Raw genomic sequence first — 19,656 nt, 5'->3', positions numbered from 1 at the left:
AAGCACAACCTCATGACTTGAATTAAAAGACAAGGAGCAGTGGCTCATTAACAAAGATAACTAAGTGATTTTATTTCTTTCCAAGGAAGTCAGAGCTAAATGTTTTAGTACACATTTAAATTCTGCTTGAAAATGTTCTATATTTTGTAAACAGCAGCACTTCTGCTCTTCATGAGTTCCAAACATTTAAAATTATAAAGCTGCTTTAAAAGGAAAACATCTTCTTTTAAATAATTCCGTGAATATGTTCACACCTCTGGCAGAAAAACCTGACATTTTACATCTCAGATCTGCAGCACAATACATAAATATACAATAGACCAAAATTCCACATGTTCTCAGGACAAGATACTCATTAATACAAAGAAAACCCATTAAAGCATCGCACAGAAGACTGGCACTTGAAGGATGGAGAGTACAGGAAAAACTGGAACGACATATTGCAGCCCAGTTTTCCCTGTGTGCGTGCAGCCCACACACACAACCACCACGTCCTGGCGCCAACGGGGAGTGAGCTCTGAGCAGAACCGTCACCTTCTGGTGTCACAAGAAATACGGGAGAGATTATAGAGAATTACATTGTCACAGTCAAATTTACAAGCATTCCCATATGATGACTGCTTGCCTCTTTCTTTCTTTTTGTTTTCAATTATTAAAAAGCTTTTAACCCTTTATAGACATGCTGTACCCAAGCTGCTACTCCCATTTTGACCAGCTCCACTGGGCAAAGGTTTTAAACGTGAAACTGTGGAACAACACAGCTTTGCTAGAATGTTCTTGGCCACCAGCAGCAGCTTCAAATGCACAAATTCTTTTAAACTCTCATATATCTTCCCCCAATTAGCCTACCTCTCCCTTTATTTTCAGCTGATTCTTACCAAGGACAGTTTTAAACCTGTGAGAAGTAACTCCTGATTCTTGCTGAAGTCATTTTTGCCACTGACTGCAGCAGAACCAAGAATTCAATCCTTGTGTAACACCAGCTTTCACAACTATCCCCACCCACAGATTTAAACAGCAATCTTACTTGGTGCTCTGGACATACCTAGGTCAGCATTAAAAACGCAGGATACACAGATTAGGAACAAAGGAGTAGCTAGAGTAGCTGCAGCAATGTGAAAGCCGGGTACATAAGGGAACACAAAATGCAATAGGTCACGACAGTGCCAGATGGATCACACAGCAAAGGACACCAAAGGAGCAGTAATTAGTTACACCTTCTTCCAACCGTAACAACGAGCCAACTGGGATTCTGTCTGCATGCAAAGAAGGCATTTCTCACAATGCCACTAGCAACGCAAAGAAATCCCTTCTCCAATCTCGGGCACTTTTCATTGCGCCTTCAAGGAAGCGAACCTCCCTGGGAGGTGGACACTCCAGCACCTTCGCTCCATGGCACAGGCGGTAACCCCTGCTGCCATGCAGGGGTCCCCCGGGCTCTCCCATCTACATCCTTCAGCTGGTCAGCTGAGTGTGAACTGGGGCTTTGGGAGGGGTGTGGAGCCTATCAAAGCCACCGCAGGACAGGCCACTAACAACTGAAACAAAGGCCACGGCACACAGGAGTAGAGGAAAACAGCAAGGAAGTCAGTGGATTCAGACACCCACCAAGCAACTGTAATGACAAAATGACACAATGGCATAAGGGTGGGACAAAGGAAGAAGCAAAAACCATATGAAGAACTCCATGCTCCTGTACACTTCAGAGGAGATGCACCCACTGTCCAAGGCGCCACATGCAGCCACTTCCCAGTTGAACCCTAACTGAAGAGTACGTCCCCTCTCCTCCAAACCAGCTCGTGCTTCCAGCTCCCAACTCACAGCAGCAGGCGTCTGTCTCGGGTGGAGGCTCACTGGCATCTGCAGATGGTGCGGATCCACCACCAGATTTCTCACCAGAAAAGCAGAGCTGACCACCTGCTTTGCCTTCAGAAAACACGCCGTCCTTGGAGCTCAGAGCCTCTGGCAGTAGAGTTCATACAAGCTGTTTGCCAGCTTCTGTGTCTCTTGAAACGCTTCACAGCTCTGCTCCCAACTTGGAGGTATCTGTTCCTCCCCATAATAAGCCCCTGCAATGGCTCCTGCCATGGTAGCAATGGTGTCTGTGTCTCCACCCAGAGAGATACAGTAGATGATGGTCCTCTGCAGGTTGTTGTAGTGATCAGGAATATCTGGGTCAGCTTCCATACAGCGCAAGAAGGAGTAAATCGCAGTAGGGACAGACCGCAAAGCAGCAATGCCGTTGCCTGTTAACAAAACCAATCGCCTTCAGTGCTGCAGGACACTGGCTTCTTGCTTCCCACAGAAGTACTTTTTCCCTTCTGACTGCAACTTCCCATTGTCAGTTACTTTCAATACCATTATCACTGATTTTATCATGACAAGGTGCAAAAGTTTGCATCCTAGAAAAGAAATCGCCCCGTAGTTCCCCAGTACTACTCACATCCTGGAGACCAACTCCCAGCTACACCAGTCCAGTTTGGCAATACACATCTACCCGTTCCCATCCAACGTGAAGATCCAATAGCCATTAAGACAAGGGATCTTAGAATATTGTTAAGTTTTTCTTAGCAAGATATTTTTTCCCCACTAATACAGAGGGTCAAGGCCAGATCAATACTCGAGAGAGTTACTGATGGGTGAGCACAGTCAGCCTTTCCAGCACGTTCTGTGCCTGACGGGCAGCAGACATCGATGTGGCAATGTAGGGGAGGACACATCAGCCAGGCTTGCTGAGTTAGTCCTGCTTCCAGCTCCTTCCTCATACTTGTAGTAAGAAAGGTACTTACCTAATTCAAACAATACATCTGCTTTGGGAACACTGCTGAGCTCCAAAAACTCCTTTATTTTCTTTAGACGCCTTGAAAATGGTAAATCCTCAAATCCCAGCCTGGAAACAAGAGTACAATGAAGAAGAGAGAATGTGAAGAGCCAAATAAACTGTACAGAGCAGATTTAGTGCTCCTCACAGCTACTTACGCTCGGGCATCAGTAAGAGACTTATCATCTGCCTCTACATCTTCCATGTGGCTAATGAGCTGCTCCAGGAAGGTCTCCTTGCTGAGCTCTCCCTGCAACGCCAGATGCACGGCCAGGGCCTGCAGGATGGCCCCGTTGTAGCCCAGGGAGTTGGCATGGGTTAACTCGGCACTCAGCTTCGCAAACTGCAAATGGAAATACATCGTTAGCAAACCTGCCTGAGAGATTGTGGTGAAACTCGCCTCACAGCAGGGACTCCCAGAGCCCACGTGCCCAAAGCAGCCAAGAACGGTACCTTCTTAACATCCTGGACATCAGAATACATGAGTGAGATGCCTGCCACCCTCATGGCACCGCCATTGCCATAGGAGCCTTTCCCGTTAAACTGGGCTCTTGCTGGTTCAAACACATCATTGCATTTGGGGCTCAGGAGCTTCTTGAAGACGTTGACAACAGCCATCCCATAGCCCCGGTTGGGTTCCTTCTTGTACTCCTCAGCAAACCTGATGTGGACAAGAGAGCGGCAGTTGCGCAGGTGAGAAAAAAACGCACGGGATATTTGGTCTGTTACTGAAGTTTGTCAAGAGGCTGTACACAGCTACTTGGTGAAGTCAATTAATAACACATGGATCATTCAGTGACAGTCAGGGTTCAAGTGATCCAGTTCTGTAGGGAAAGAATCTAATTCCTGAAAACTGCTGTGAAAGGAGGAAAGGGTGTATAAACATCACCTTTCTCAACCCACTTGTTTCCCTCTCAACTTTGCCTTGAAATAGAAGCAAACTGGAAACATTTCTGTGGGTCACAACCACAATGAAAGTCTTTTGTTCAAGTTCAGTGGAAGAGTTTTCTAAACAAATAAATGTTCTCCCTTAAGTGGAACCAAATGCTACCAGGGCTGTGGATTCAAAAGGGAAATGGACCATAAACCAACTGAAGCTGACCTCACTAACATTTGCTAACTAAATTAAGGGAAGTACAAACATAAATACCAACAAATAAACATGAAAGGAAATGCTCCTGAAATTTACGCCTTATCTTCCACAAAGGTGAATACACATACACAGCTGCAATACCGCATGTCCCATCCTGCTTCATTCCACAGCAGACTCTGAACCCCCACTAAAGCGAACGCTGCTGCACGTTCCAGGACAGTGCCAAGCGCACAGTAAGTTACAGGATTAGCCACCACTTCTCTAATTTTTTTCCCTCCACAAATTAACAACGACCTTGCCTTAGCCCCTGTCCCCTTTCACAGAAAATTACAGCAGTTGCTGAATCTTACAGAAGTTTTGCCTTCACCAGTAAACGTCAACACGCTGTCCTCTGAAGCTGGCTGCAGTCCTTACCTCTTGGCCATATCAACTTCATCAAACTCTCGCTTGGCTAGCAGGGACTGCACCACCGACCTGCTCATGGCCGTGTCGTCTGTGTACGAAAGCGTTTCTAAAACAGAAGGTCAAAACATAACGTGACCATCCAGGGACAAACTCTCCTCCTGTCCTTCTCCACTGTCAGCACCTCCCTACTCTCCAAGGCCTAATTACATGTAGAGCTGGAGCCAAAACATTACCAGGAGTTCCCCAGCACTTTGAGCTCATCACAAGCCACGGTCAGAGTAAGAAGGTGCAGAGCAAGAGAGATGCATTCACAGCGAGAATGAGACAAGACACATTTCAAGATTAACAAGAGCCAAGAGAAAACGTTTGCTATCCAGAGGCACATATGGACAAGTGAGAGACAAACCTCCTTCTCCAGGAGTTTACAGTGTACGCTGACAAGCTGAGAGGAGAAAGTGCAGTTACGTTTCTGGACGAGACCACAACAGAAATCAAATGCTTTTAAGATCTGACCGGAAGGGTTTACAGGGCTTGCTGCACAGCTCAGACCCCCAACATGGATCCATCATCACTTGCTGAGGGTTAAATAACCATTCTCGTGCTTCTCTTCCTCTACTCCTTATCTACACCGTTCCTTGCTGACACCCCTGCACTGCGATCCGCCGGTGCCCAGCACGCTCGCTCGAGCCCAGGCAGCGCTGGCTGAGCCCGGCAAACCCCACATCGCTCCGCTCCGGCCCTGCGCATGAGGAGCCGGGCACTGCTTCAGGCTGGTCACCCTCACCCCGGGGGGCGCCCAAACCCCACAGCAGGGCTGGGGGTGTCCCAGGGGAGGGGCCCCCCGCTGAGGCGAGGGGCAGGACCGGGGGCACCCGCGCTCCGGAGGGGCAGCGGGCCCGGGGCTGTGAGGACGGGGCGCGGGGGGGTACACGCACCCCAAAGGCCGATCGTGGGGGTGTCGGAGGCCGGGCCCGACCCGGCGGGTACGGGGAAGGGGAGATGTGCTGCGGGCCCGAGGCCCGACCCCCGCCCCGCTCCCGGGGTTTCCCCCCACCTCTGCGGGCGCTGCCGGCCGGTTCCCCCGCCTCGGGCGGCGCGGACGCCGGTTCCAGGCCTCGGAGGAAGCGCAGGAGTTCGGGCAGCTTCACGACGCTCCTGCCTTCGAAGACGGCGCCCAGGCAGTCGCCCAACAAAGCCCCGGCCAAGCAGCCCCGGAACCGGGAGGGTCCCGGCCGAGGCCGCGCCGCCGCCCGCCCGGTGACCGAGCCCGAACCCGCCGCCGCCATCTTCTCCCGCGCCGCCGCCGCTCTCCTCCGGGCCGCCAGGGGGCGGTGTCCGCGGCCGCGGACACCGCCCCCTGGCGGCCCGGAGGAGAGCGGCGGCGGCGCCTGTTGCCTCATTTCCCCATTTACAGCAAAGGAAAGCGTTGATTTTGGTTTTTTTTTTTTTTTCGTCAATTTCTCATTATAAAAATATAGTCCGAGAGCCAGGAGCCAAATCCAAGCTGCCTTCCACCGGGGCGGTTACCGAGCACCGTCTCCCCTCCCGGGGAACGAAGAGCAAGCCACCGTCCGGTCCCCGTCGCGTGGGCAACACCGCGGCTCGCGAGGACGCCGTCTCCCACGGACCGCGGGATCGCGCCTGGAAGAGAAACCATCAACTCACGGCAGAAGGGCAAGCGCTGCAATTCAATTTTAACAAGCCCGCGGCCACAAGAGCCGGAGCAGACTCCCCCGTTTTGCTTCCGTAGCTGCGTTAGCTGCGCAGGGCTAGCGGGCAAGGGGAAATCCCAACCCAAACTTGACTTTAATCGTTAAAGCGAGTGGATTTGAGGCGGTACACCCGCAGAGCAGATCTGGCCGGCTGCCACCATTACACAGCCCCTTTTCCAGTGCGCTTGGCCTTGCACTTTAAAGGACTTAAAAAAAAACAAAAAAAAACAAAAAAAAACACACATGAAAGAGCCCAGATGGATTCAATCACCGCGAAATGCTTCCAACACTGTCGGAATGACAACTGCTCTTGGGGACAGACTCTTTATTGTTTATAACGCTCCTCCGAGTGCAAGAGGCTATAAACATCATATAAGGGGACAGACAGTTATATAACAAACTAGGAGGAGGGAGGAGAATTACATTATCCTAACGTGACACACATGTCCACTTTCCTCGCTACGGAACTGAGTCACCGGTAGCTTTCTCCCCAGCGCACTGAGCCAACTCCAGCTGCCCGGTCTTCAGCGGGGAGAGAGCACGGTTCGTGGTCCGGTTGAAAGTGTCGAGCTCTGGCATGAATTTCTCAGCGGGGACCACAAGCTTTCTCCGGCTGTCCAAGCACTTGTTGTCCAGCAGCAGGGAATTGGCTTTGTAGCCAATATCTGTCTGAATGCGGTGAAGCTGTCTGTAAAGAGCGTCCAAGGCATCCCTGGGAACAAGCAGAGGTGAGCAGAGTTGGGTTCAAGCACTGCATTCACTTCCCAAGTTGGACAGGAAACACCCAACTTCCCACTTTCTGGCAGCAGAAATATCTGTGCAGCATTTGCCTTTGTATGAAGAACGAATGCATCGGGTATTTCTCGGCATGGAGCAGCAGCATTGTTTGGGTCTGTGAATAGCGAGCCCACACGCTGCTCCTGGAGTGCAGCGCGGAGATGTGCACCCTGGGAGCCCACGCCAGCCCAGAGCAGCACTTCTGCTTCTTCCTTTATATTTCACCCTTTTTTTTTTTCCCTTTCCCTTTTAGAACTCTCTGTGCCTGGTTGAAGTCAGAGTCAAGCAGGGACCGTGGGAAACCCATTCACCCTCCCACCACACAGACCTCTCGTGCCTCGTCTGGGCCCTGCTGCCCAGTCCAGCTCCCCACCAAGCCCAGAGATTATTTCCACTCCTGATCTGAGCAGACACGAGCTCCAAAATGCAGCTTCTGGAAGTGTGCCCGGTCCAGGGCTGCACATAGCCACGTCCCTCCTGTGGGCAATGCTGGGCCACCGCTCTGCCCCAGAGAGCTGGAGACTCACTGTGCCTCTGCCAGCTTCTGTTTGAGCGCACGGATCATTCCCTCCAGCTGGTGGACCTCATCTGTCAGCCCATACTGGACCTGCAAGGTGGGGAGGGAGAGGGGCACAGCAGTTAACGGGGCTGAAGTGTTGTTTTACAAAGGCTACGCTTCTCTCATTCCCCTTCCAGCCCAGCTATGACGTTTATTTCCTTGCTGTGCTCGGTGACTGTAGGATCCATTGCTCAGCCCCTCTGTAGTTTTCTCCAAAGTGTGCCCAGATTTTCGAGACCCACGCGAGCCCCCATCCTGGTCAGTTCCCGCCCGGCCCTCCTGGCAGGGAGCGTGCCAGGCAAGGCTGGTACCTGATCCCGACACAGCTCCATATTGGGCCGATACGTGCGGGTCTCCAGGCGGGTGTGTGCCACTTTCAGATCTTGCATTTTCCTTCGAAGATCTTCCTCCAAGCGTCGGATGTCCTCCTCCATCTCAGGAATTTCCTCCAGGGTCTACAGATAAAAGACACATATCATGAGGGACTGCCGGGGATACACACTGGAAAACAGACCCCAGGCATACTGGGATTTTACTGTGCTGGGAATGGATTTTAAACAAGTGCTGGTGGGCTTCTGAGTACTGAACCCCTCTGTTCATAGATTGGGCTTTTTACACGGACCAGGCACGGTGCTGCTGGTGATTTATGGCCACAGTGGTTGAGCCCGGGTGTGAAAAACAACAACAAATAAAGCCCAAACCTAGCACTGCTGCTGGGAAATGCCAGAGCAGCAACTGCGATGGCAGAAGGGGGTAGGATGTTGCAGGAATCATACACATGGCACTTAACAGCTCTCATGTGGAAACCATGCTCCGGCCGAGAAGCTTTCCACATAAGAAATAGCCTTTTGGGTTCAGTTCCCACCCAAGGTTGTGTTTGATAACAAGGAAGCAACATTTACATTCTGCTCTTGCCATTTCAGCTCATCATAGGCTCTTTCCAGGTCTCTAATCCTCTTGCGCAAGGCAAACTCTGTAGCTACGCGCTGAGCCTCCAGCTCGTTGTTTGTCTGAGGAGAGAACAGGCTCCAGTCACACACATCTAGAAGGTGTCTCCCTCCCAGCTCTTGCCTGTGAGGTTGGGACAAGCCTATGAGCAAACCCAGCTGGGTTCCGGCTGCTGCCGTGCATGTGCAGGTCATGCACCCCCTGAAGCCAGAAGGCGGGGAATGATGGACAGGTAGGTGTCTTCCAGGTTGCTGAGACTGCTGCAAGCTCTGCAGCATAACCAAGCGCCTCTTTCAATCCAGAAGGGCAGCTACTCTCACAGAAGCCCATGGGCCAATGCTGTCTTTTCGAAGACACCCTTCCCCTGGCTGCAGCACATGCCGGCCCATTCTCCCACTCTCGATCCAGAACTTCTGCACCACCGCTTCACAGCTGAGGGACTGATTTACCTGTGCAATGGCAAGCAGTGTTGCTTCTCGGAGTGCAGTCGAGGCTCTCATTTCTGCCTCAGCATGCTCCTTGTTACATTGGCTATTCTGTTCCCACTCATCAGGTGCAGTTGATCTGTGAACAAATCAGCAGTTATGAAAGTAAGTTGAGTGTTTGCAAGACAGTTCAAAATGAACCACCTGCTGCAGGCCGAGAAGGCTTTGTGCTGTACAAAATGATCCAGAAATTCTGGAGGTCACATCCTGTCTGATCTCATTGCACCAGCTAGAGATTGCTACCCCATGGCTCCTGCACCAAGCCCAACATCTGCTCAAACTGGGGACACATCCGAACCAGGCTATGAAATGCCAAGCAAGTGAAAACCTGCAGCAGCTCCCCCATAAGCTGTGCCAAAGGCTGATACCACACTACTTACTGAAAGTCACCTACAGCCAAGCACGGGGAGGCAGGGCAGCTAGTGCCTCTGGTTTTGTGGTGTCAATTTAGGTAACTCCCAAAGGTCTGTGGTTTCACAATTCAAGAGCCACAACAAATCCCAGCAGCCAACTCCTGTTCTGAGCTCTTTCCAAAACTGCACCATCAAGCCAGGACATAGCATGGAAAGAAAAAGCAGTCCAGGGCTCTTTCAAGCACCAGCATGGATTTGGAAACACAAGGGCAGGCTCTTTCCTTACCTGTCTGGGACCCGGGTTGGGTTGACCTTGAAGGAGATGTTGGGAGAGTTCACATTGAGGGATAAGCACACGCGATCTATTTCCAATGCTTCCATCTTGCACCGGTGATCAAAACTCAGCTGCTGGCGAGCTTCCTGTAAGAGGCTGTAGAAAGCAGTGCTGGAGTAAGCAGGGAGCACACAGAGGGGAGAGGCAGCTCACAGTTTCCAAAGCGTTTATCACCACCTCTGTCATCTTTTTAAAATGAGTGACGAGCTCCTGCCGTCCCTGATGGCAGTGAACTTGGCCCAACTTGATCTTCCAGCACACCTGCTTTACTGCCTGCCTGGCTCCCCCGTGCTCTGCGCTGGCAGTGCAACTGGTGCACTGAGCTGCCTGCCCTCCTGCAGCGGTTCAGTGACCCACGAGGTATTAGGGCTTGGGAGCTTTAACACCTCCAGGTCACTGGGCATGAACCAAGGCAGGTGGCACAAGATATCTGTGCAGGCCAAAATCTTCCAAGGAGGCTTATGAAGTCTCCCTTGACATGCCCTCCTCTACAAACCCCCAAACTCCATAGACCTTGACAATAATCACCAGAGGCTCCTCTGAGCGGCTCACTGCCCCAGGGTAACCATGCTTGCCCTGCTTGCCCATCTCAGTGTGGCACTAGAGGCACGTTCAACTGCTGTGTCCAAGCAAGGAGGGCAGAGTCTGGTCAAAAGCTGTGTCATTTGCCTCACCAGAGCTGTTCGAAGGCTTCGTTCACTCTCTGCTGCAGTTCTCTCTTGGCTTTGTCTATCACCTTCACCTCCTTGTGCAGCTCCTCCCCCACAGGGTCCCTCACCAGATCGATGGCACGGCGGCTCTCGCGGAGGGTCAGGCACTCAATGGAAACGTCCAGAGGCAAGTTCTTTGCCTGGAGGGCACGTTCTGCTGCTTCCTTCACCTGGAAGAATAAGCCAGATGGGTGTGGGGGGGTCTCCTTCAGGGATCAGAGGAAGAAAGGAGGGGAAATCCACCGAGATACTTGTTAAGAGGGCCTCACACTGCCTGTCTTTGCAGTTCTGAAACCTTTTAGCAAGTCTGGAATGAAAATTGAGAGAGCCAAACACATTCGTCCTCTACATCTGCTATTTGCATGGGGAGTCACACCTTTCTGGGGGCTAATGACTCCAGGAACAGCAGCCTCTGGGTTTAGAAATAGAAGAATCAGAGAGATGTCCCACTGCTGTTCTCTAAAAATCAAACATTTTTGAATGATGGTATTAACATATTTCTAATTATCCTTCAGAGCTTTAAAAAAAACCCCAAACAAGCTAAACCCAAACCAATAAAAAAAAAACACCCAAAACCCCAAACATGAGCATGTAATGCATAGCTCTGTAACATGACTTGGTTTAGCCAAGAACACAGTGACTTGCTTTCCAGGAAGTAATTTCATCAGGCGTGGTCATTTCATCAGGCATCGACCTCAGTATACCTCTGACAAGCCCCCCTTAAACTCCATCTGGGCTTGCCCATTGCAGAAGACAAGCCTCAATTATTTAACATCCCATGTTGAGAGTGTAACTTGATTTGCAGCCATCTGTCTTCCCAACATACTTTGGCTAAGGCATCAATTTCCACATCTATGTCTGCGAGGCATTTGTCCAGGGTCTCTTTCCATCTGTTCACGCTGCTGATACGTTCTGCCAGGCGGGTTTGGTTGTCGTGCTCATCCCATTTCGCCTGAAATTAGAGGAGAAACACCATTACTCTTTTTTAAATTGCACTTATGAATCTTGCTGAAGCCTTTCCCTGTTTTCAGGATCGACTGACCCCTCAAAGGAGCGTAACGTGCTGCCATTTGGCCTAATTGTCATCTACGCAAGTGGAGAGCACAGAAAACACCACAAGTTGCAATGGACACAAGAATCACACCCAGGGATTTCATGACAGTAAACATGCATCATTGCACATGGGTTTACAGGAAGTAAATGTACATTTTTAGCAGGCTCTGTAGAGGTAAAGCCTTCTATTCCTTCATCCATACATCCAGATCCGGATGCTCTCCCACACTCCTCAGCCTGCTATTCTGACAAACCTGGGAGCAGCCACCCTGCCAGAAGGCCCCCACCTGGTTGTTGGTTTCACTGCGGAGAGCTCGGGCTTCCTGCTGGACTTGGTGGGCAGCAGAACGCTGGCGTTCAGCATCAGCTGAGATGAGATGGGAGTTGGTGTGCCAGTCCGGCATGGTGAACCGCTGTCCCGGCTTTGCACTCAGCGTGGCCATCTTGCTAAACAGGTGACTAAAAGGGAGCGGAAGAATTTCATGGTTATTCCTGGAAATACACCAGGAATGGAGCTGCATCCACAAACTGGAAAACTCTTCAAGAGAAAAGCAGCAGCAAGCTCTAACCTGGCATCTCACCTAATACAGACACACACGTCCACACAACCAGGGAAGCGCCAGGGTGGGCGACCAGAGCCACCCTCTGCCCCGGGGCAGGAGGGGAGTCCTGTTCTCCTGCAGAGAGACAAGGAGCCACTCGCAGTGTCGTCTCCCACATGCTATTTATTGAGCTCGGACAAAATGGCTGATTATATTACCGATTCTGCTTTTGTTACAGCTGCCTGGGCTCAGCCCAGAGTTGCTGTCCCAGGGGACTCAAAAGCTTCACAGGAATAGTATAGTTTTCAGCCATGTTCCTTGCTGCCCAGCACATCCCTGCCAAACGGGCAGAAATTGCAGAGACCACTCAACAGGATAAGAGCAGCTCCCGAGGACACTGCTGGTCCCAAAACACCCGCGGTGAGGTGGAGTTCTGGAGCAGACGGTTTCCCCGGCTGTGGTATACCCTGTGCCTGTACCCCAGTCCTCTCGGGCACAGGCAGCTGGGACAGAGCTCCTTCCCCACAGCCATCTCACCAAGGGCCGCCGGGGAGCTCCCGAAGGGCAAGAAGTGCTGCGGGCCGGACCCGGGGCCCCAGAGCCAGAGGGAGGGCAGACGGGGCTGCAGGGCGCAGGGGCCCGAGCCCCGAGGGGGACGGGGGGAACGGGGAAGGGGCTCAGCCCCCAGCTCGGAGCACCCTCACCCCGGCTGGGAGCCCGCAGCCCTGAGTAGAGTGCCCCGGCTCCGCCATGCCGGGCCCCGCTGCTCCCTCGGGGCTCGTCCCGAGCCCGGCGCCTCTCCCTCCCTGTCAGCGTCGGACCCGCTCCCCTCACGGCCCGCTCCCGCTCCCCTCACCGCCTCAGGGCCGGCCCCGCTCCCGCTCCTCCCGCCGCTGCCGCCGCCTCAGGGCCGGTTACAGGGCACGCGCGGGCCCGTTGCCAGGCGGCGGCGCGCGGTAACGGCGATGGGGGGGTGCTCCTGCCCCGGGGGTGGCGGGGGGGGGCGGCAGCGCAGCTGGTCTCCATTGCGGTTACACTGCCAGCTGAAGCAAAGCAACACCAAGCCCAGATATTATTTATTATTTTTAGGAAAAACCCAACCAAATCGCCAACGAAGCCAAGCGGGGGGGGGGGGGGGGGGCACCCTCCCGGCGGGGGCGGTGGTGTCTGGGTTCCTGCACCCCCCACTGCTCCCGACACGGCCCCTCGGCAGCCACAGGTCTGGAGCCCTCACGCCACCGACCTGAGTGATTTTTTTTTTTTAATAAATAAATATTTAAATGGCATTACATCAAATCAAACAGAAAAGGCCGAAAATGAAATAATTTCTGGCAAAGGTGTGGCAGCCCCTCCCCTCCCGGCTGCCACCCAGCTCAGAGCATCACCGCCACCTCCACCACCATCACCATCACCCACAGGAAGGAACTAAAATGCTGCCAAGCATAAAAAGAAATAAGAGTACCACAACTGCATTTCAAAAAAAAATTTATTTTTTCAAATGAATACGGTTCGTTTACAATACACCCAACTGGATGGCATCTAAAGCCAGCAGAGATCCGATGACTGTTGTGTGTACTATACAGAGTCGTACAGAGGTTACAGATGCCTACGAGAGGGAAGGAACAGTGAAAGAAATTGACATTTTACTGTGCTGGAAAGAAAGCAACTCTTGCAACAGGTAGAAAATTTTGGCAAGAACAATTTCTCTGGAAAGGGAGAAGGGGCAGAGGACACCGCTTCTGCTTAGCGAGTACATCTCAACGCACACCGACACACGGTTTCCCTCCCACCCGCAGCCCACGTCCGCGATACAAATAGGCACACATGGTCAAGATGGTTAAGTAAAAATAAAGGCCTTTACCAGTTTGTTTGCCATCCGTCTACAATCTATTTGTGCAATGTCTCAAGTCACAGCTCTACTTTATTCTTGAAACAATTCCCTTTTGCTTTGAAAACCCCCAGTACCTGCATGGTGGGAACGCGTTCCAGTTCCTGCTTAAGCCACGGTAACACCGAAACGAGAGGGAAGCAGTTACCAGCATATGAGAAAGAGCAAGACATACACATAGAGGGAATCTCAGTCCACCGGACTGGTTTATTAGATTGTTTTTAATTCTGAAAAGGAATCCCAAACAGCACAATATTTTTTTTTTCCCCAATTTAAACATATGGTATTAAATACGCAAAATTCATATGCACAACATTGCTTCCAGCAGTCTCCTAAACAAATACGGCTTGATTGCTAGCAATGTTTATGGCACACAGTACGCCACCTGAGCCACCTTCTCCTGAAGATACTTTAATACCCATATTGGCTCATAACCGAATGCTACCAATTACCGTGAAAGCTTTAAAGTAATACCTGCTGATAGGCAATGTTCTTATCTAGGATCACATGCCTCCAGGCCACGTAAACAGCCTAGTTTTTCCCCGTGACAAGCAACAATGCTGTTAATCCACCAACAGGCTACCTGGGGAAGCTGAACTGCTTACACCAAGGGAAGAAACAAGAACGTAACAGCCAGGAGACCCTGTACCCTGCGAGCCCAAAGCGCGTCACCTAACCTGGGAAACGCAGATCTGTACACCAGTGTCGCTGGTCATGGCAGTAGGGGCTGGGCAACGAGCCTGTAAAATCAACATTTCAGACCAAAAACGCGTTCTGCCAACTCTATTGCTGTGCTGAGGTCAGCTTTTAGAAACCGCCTGCAAAACAGACACAAAATGCAGCTTTCTAGAAGCAGGTTTTTCTACAGGAAAACAACTTTAAGGTGTCTCAAGGCTAGATTCAACACTAAAAACTGCAGAAATGAGAACATTTCACTGAAGAATAGAAATCAAGTCCAAAGAAAACTAAAAAACTATAGCCAAAGGAGGAAAGTGATGTACAAAACCGAGTACCCAGAAGAAGCCATTCTTCACTACAAAGTTGCCAGAATTCAGAAGACAAACTTCATCTCTAGCAGTCTTCCTCTCACCGAGTTTTTTGGCAATCAGTTTTCCTCAGCAGTCAAAGAGCACTACTCAAGTTTCCACTTTGCTGGCACACCATCAGGTTCAAAAACTTCAAAAGGTTCTTTAAATTTAGCATTGCTCCAGTGGGTATTACTTTGCTATTATGTCTGAGTGAACACTAACCGGCAAGACACGGATTTTCTATCAAAGAAACTGGTTGTGAATATATTTAAGAGATTTGCAAGTGTAAGCATAATGAAAGTTTATTAGTAACTATTTTAATAGCTAATTTTTGCACACCTGTACTTAAATGGGTTGTAGACCTATGATTTATGGGCTAGCATAGCCCTAAACTCAACATACAGTCATATTTTGCTGTGTTGCTAGATAGCATTACAGTAGGTATTAATTTTCCAACTGCCAAATGCGTTTAAAGACCTATGTAATTCTCAGCAATGGAAAAGAAAACCCCAACTTTCATGTAAGTGAACTTGCCCTCTGACAGTCTGTTTTGCAACACGTGGATTACCTTAAAAGAAAGCAACAGGTAAACACCACAGGACCAATCCCAATGGCGTTCCCTGGGCAGAGCTGCGACGAGATGCGAGGCAGGAGCACAGCTCCCGGCAGAGACAGGCTCCAGACAGCGCTGTATGGACTGAAGATGCACGCCTGCAAGAAGGTGCACAGGTTTGTGTCAAGAGCTTAGCACTTCCATAGCGTGATTCATCCTCAGAACACCTAATAGCTCTCGTAAGGCGAAGTGAATCTTCATAAACATTTTCTAGATAGGGTGAAAAACCGAGGCAGAATCATTCACGCAAGGCCAGAGAGGGAGCCCATTTCAGAGCCAGCCTGGCCACCAGAGCTCCTGGCTGGGTAACTCCTCAATATCTCAATACTGCATAAAATATAACCTATTTGAAAAGCTCTTCCGTTTCGGTCTGAAAATCCACCTTTTTTAGCAGCTTTAAGCCCAAACTAGCATCTAAGACACAGGCGTCTACTTTTGTGCAGCACGCAGTCTACAACAAGCCTTCCCTCAACGAGTACCTCAGTATCAGAGCAGAGGGGATCTTTTCTCCCCTCGTACCACTTTGCTAACTCTTTCCATACCCAGGAGACCACACGATTTTGTACGCAGACATCACCACCCTCGGCTGCTGGCAAACTGGTTCTTGAAGAATTATCTGTGATGTTTAATCCTCACCTCCACATTCCCACTTAATCAGACCTCTGCACTGCTCCCCAACATTCACTGGACAACATTCTTCATGTCCTTACAGCCACTAAATGGGGCAAGGGGGAAGAAGCGACGGAGTGTATGGAAAGCTGCAGGAGCGCAGTAAAGAGTGAAGACATTACTGGACAGGCAACATTCAAATAAAGGCAGAATTAATGATCCTCATTAGATAGAGAAACATATCAAGGTTAGATTTTATTTAAAAAAAATTGCAAGTCTACCAGGAAGTATGTTTATTTGATGACATTATTCTCCAGAAACCACTCATTTTAAAAGCTTCTCCTCTCTGGGTAGTTCTAATTCACAAATAATTCAGGGCTCACATTGATTAAGTAATTCAACACAAAACCAACTCCATTCTGACCAAGGACTTCAAGCTTTAAAAACAGTTCAAGAAAAACACTAAGCATTCTACCAATGCAAATGCAAGTTTTTCCAGCTTCTGTTCTTGATCAGAAAAAGGCACATGCTTGCTCTCGATGAGTTCAAGTCCAACACAGACAGTTCAGGACACGTAAGCTAACGTTTGACGTTCCCATCGAATCCCCTGAAGGGCTGGAGCTGACCACAGCTCACCCGACATCGCCCAGCTCCTACCCAAGTCCCTCATTTCTTCAGGCAGCTGCTTTCACCACCATTGCTCTACCACCACCCCTCGCATCCAGAGCCGGTTCGCCTTCCACCCAGCTACAGCATCTTCAGCAGGGCTCATTCCACGCAGGCAGCGGAGGGAGAGCGAGCCTGCCCGAGGGAACAGGGAGGTAGGTGAGACCTGAGCCACAGCAGAGCAACTGTAGCGCTACAGCAAAATTAACTCTACAACTGCCTGCTGCTGTTTGCCTGGGTAGCCAGGCACGCTGGAGCACCAACTGCGTGAAAACTGCCACCAGAAATCTGTCAGAGCATCTGCGTTTTATGGAGGGGTCAGATATTGCTCACAAAACCCCCTGGCTCCATTGCTTCAAATAGCACCGATCTACTGGAACTTGTATGTGTTTTGAACGGAGTAAGGTAGCTTCGAGGTTTAGACACAAAACACAGTTTGATTTAACTATACAGCTGTTACAGGCACTGCCACCTGCTTGTCAGCACGGCGCTTTTAGGAGGTGAACAGGCACTCTTAAAAAAAAAAAAAAATGGGAAAATGCTTTTCCCCCTCACATATTAGTTTTTAAAGTAGTCACAGGGGGTCTTTTTGGGTAAACTGTGGATGCAAAGATGCAGGTTCACAAGGCTCTAGCAGCATGAGTTTTTTTTTCAGTATATTCAGCTTTTTCAATACAAAGACAAGTTTCTTCCTTGCATTTTTTAGAGCTTTCTACTATTAGTTTAATAGTAGAGTCACCACCACTCCTCCTCTTCATAAAACATACAGCTGAGTCAGTTCAGCTTTAGGATTAATCCCAGCACAATTTACTACAAGTAGCATCAATTACAGCAAATCCTCAGTCTCAAACTTGGTCAGGAAGGAGGATTAATTAAAACCGTCCACATACACTAGGTTGCTGGGGTTTTTTTGGTTGGTTAATTTTGGGGTTTTTTTAAATTTGAAGTATTTTAATAGAGTGTCTACGTGTTCAGTGGTTTATTAGCTTGTGTTTAAATTGGATACTTTAAAACATCATGCACACTCCAGTGAACACAGAGACACGCAGAACATTCTACTGCAATTAAACCCAGGTGCGCTACGGTTCACCACCACCAGGCAAGACTCCGAGCAAGAGATCTGTGCCCAACAGAAACTGGCATTTCACTTCTTTTGACAGAAAGAGGAGGCAGCAACTTCCTTCTAAATCTCAACAGCTTCAGTATTAGCTAAATGTAGATAGAAAACAGACTGGCTGATAGGCAAGGGAAGAGATGGAGAGTATTGCTGCAAACAAGCTGATGGTGCAAGATTTTTGGCCCTTTTTAGTCTAAAAGATAAAAACGCCTACTACTAAAAGGGACAGAAGACACAGTTTTGGCTCAGAATTTAGACTGAAAAAACGCTTTCTAAATCCTAGCCTGATAACATTAAGAAATTGGGAATACAAAAGAATTTAACATCATTGCAAGCTTAAATACCAACAAAGTGGCATTGGGCACTGCAGTAAGACAAGAAAGTTGGTAACAAACTACAAGAAACATCAGTTCATTTCTCTAACTTGAATCAGAAGAAATCTACACAGCAAAAAGATACTCGATTCATAGTCTCTGTGGGTAGCATGAGCGGGAGTGCCATATTGCAAATTAATCCCACAGCGTCCCTTTCAACACAGAGGTGTGGGCAACTCCAGACGGGGTCACTGCCCTACTCTGGGACTGTATACCCGAAGTATTTCATTGCTCGCGTCCAAATTAATAGATGTCAAAAAGCTCTGCTTACTCCTGGAAAAAGGCTGGACACGAACATATTCCTGCAATGACACCACTTGCAATTCAAGTGGGAGTTTTGCGCTTAAACTCCTGATATTCGAAAATATCCTGACTGACGTCAAGTTATTCTACATCTGAAATGCCCAATACTGTATGAACAGTAATAAATGAACACAAACTCATTTTAGATTTAAACTTAAAGAAACAAGGTACCAATTAAAGTAGTCTGTCTATCAAGGTGTTTTATTCAGTCTCCTCTCAAACACGACTAGTTAAGCTGACTTTGGAGATGAAAACCAAAACATTCAGAAATTTCTCCCACCTAAAAATAAGTGTTAAAAGCAACATACAGACCAGACACACAGACCTATGAGCTGCACACGGATTACCAATAAATATACAGAAACACCACAATAAAGGACATGGTTCATCGTAAAAGAAAAGAGTCTGATAACTGCTATTAAGACCATTACAAAAATGAAAGTGTGTATTTTTTGCAGGCATGTGCGAGCACATTACAGTGTAATCAAAGCAGAACTTTGCTATTATTATTACTTTATGCAGCATTACAAGGTTACTGAGGTGCAGTGTTTAATAGTCTAGTCTACAGCTTTTCCTGACCGGAGGAATGCTCACCAAACTCACTATGGACCCAGAGCCCCTTCAGCTGCCGGAGCGCGGCAGCATCCCCCACCCACCAAGCGGTTCCCATCCAGAGCATCCCCCCTCCCAGCGAGGGATCCCAACTTTCACGGATACATGCACATCGCTCCTGTCAGCACCTAAACCACGCGAGGCCTGCTCACAGCAGGACTGACCGTCTCGTAAGTCCTCAGACAGCTTTCAGTTTGTCTACTTCATCTTTGGGAGCTTGCTACATCGAAGAGACAACTTCCTTCAACAGCTACGGATTCCCTGCAGCACTAACTCTATCGCCCCAAGAGTCCCGTGCTGCTGCTTCTCCTGCACCCCCCGCACCCCCTCACTGGGAAGAGGTAAATTGCACCGACTAAATCAAAACTGATTCTAGCCTACCAGCGGAGTTTGGTGATCGCTCCTCAATGCCTCTCCCTCCAAATGGAAACACCTTCCCGGTTATTCTTGGTCCTGACTCAGAGAAGCTGATGCTTGAAAGTACCTGAAAGATACCATCAAACGCTTGGCATTTTCAATATTTATCGTAATTTTTCAGCCACGTACAACTGGAAAATAAAAATCTACAGCACCATCTTCTAAAAAAGGCACTTTCTGAGGACTGTCTTGCTTAAAAAAAAAAATAAAAATCACTCCGAGTTTTCAACAGTGGAA

General features: G+C 49.4%; 2 protein-coding genes across 3 annotated transcripts; both read right to left on the bottom strand.

Annotated features, from left to right (window-relative positions):
• Positions 1–44: 44 nt before the first annotated feature.
• ADPRS (ADP-ribosylserine hydrolase) lies at positions 45–5,610 on the bottom strand. The gene is made up of 6 exons (XM_082494011.1): positions 5,374–5,610; positions 4,329–4,425; positions 3,275–3,482; positions 2,980–3,164; positions 2,790–2,890; positions 45–2,246 (listed from the first exon to the last, which is right to left on the bottom strand). The coding sequence occupies exons 1-6, from the start codon at positions 5,603–5,605 to the stop codon at positions 1,954–1,956; spliced, it is 1,116 nt and encodes a 371-aa protein (XP_082350137.1). The 5' UTR covers positions 5,606–5,610; the 3' UTR covers positions 45–1,953.
• Positions 5,611–6,350: 740 nt separating this feature from the next.
• On the bottom strand, positions 6,351–19,423 carry TEKT2 (tektin 2). 2 transcript variants are annotated; one of them, XM_082494321.1, is made up of 10 exons: positions 19,384–19,423; positions 11,538–11,709; positions 11,024–11,149; positions 10,162–10,367; positions 9,440–9,583; positions 8,765–8,879; positions 8,270–8,377; positions 7,679–7,822; positions 7,336–7,415; positions 6,351–6,743 (listed from the first exon to the last, which is right to left on the bottom strand). In XM_082494321.1, exons 2-10 carry the CDS (start codon positions 11,691–11,693, stop codon positions 6,491–6,493), a joined length of 1,332 nt encoding a protein of 443 aa, XP_082350447.1. In that variant the 5' UTR covers positions 11,694–11,709; positions 19,384–19,423; the 3' UTR covers positions 6,351–6,490. The 2 variants fall into 2 exon arrangements, with proteins under 2 accessions (XP_082350447.1, XP_082350446.1); XM_082494320.1 differs by lacking the exon at positions 19,384–19,423 and adding an exon at positions 12,649–12,689.
• Between the last annotated feature and the right edge of the window lie 233 nt (positions 19,424–19,656).

This window comes from Vanellus vanellus (assembly GCF_965231255.1).
Source record: "Vanellus vanellus genome assembly, chromosome: 22".
Taxonomy (NCBI): Eukaryota; Metazoa; Chordata; class Aves; order Charadriiformes; family Charadriidae; genus Vanellus; species Vanellus vanellus.
Note: the sequence above shows the minus strand (reverse complement) of the source record. Positions and strands in the feature narration are given on the sequence as shown.

Excerpts from the sequence above, each read along its gene's own strand:
- TEKT2 (XM_082494321.1), bottom strand. The coding sequence starts at position 11,693 with ATGGCCACGCTGAGTGCAAAGCCGGGACAGCGGTTCACCATGCCGGAC. Across the intron at positions 8,880-9,439 it reads CCAACCCGGGTCCCAGACAG|ATCAACTGCACCTGATGAGT; the intron begins GTAAGGAAAGAG and ends ATTTGTTCACAG. Across the intron at positions 6,744-7,335 it reads CAGAAGCTGGCAGAGGCACA|GGATGCCTTGGACGCTCTTT; the intron begins GTGAGTCTCCAG and ends GCTTGTTCCCAG.
- ADPRS (XM_082494011.1), bottom strand. The coding sequence starts at position 5,605 with ATGGCGGCGGCGGGTTCGGGCTCGGTCACCGGGCGGGCGGCGGCGCGG. Across the intron at positions 3,483-4,328 it reads GAAGTTGATATGGCCAAGAG|GTTTGCTGAGGAGTACAAGA; the intron begins GTAAGGACTGCA and ends TGTCCACATCAG. Across the intron at positions 2,247-2,789 it reads AGATGTATTGTTTGAATTAG|GCAACGGCATTGCTGCTTTG; the intron begins GTAAGTACCTTT and ends TTTTGTTAACAG.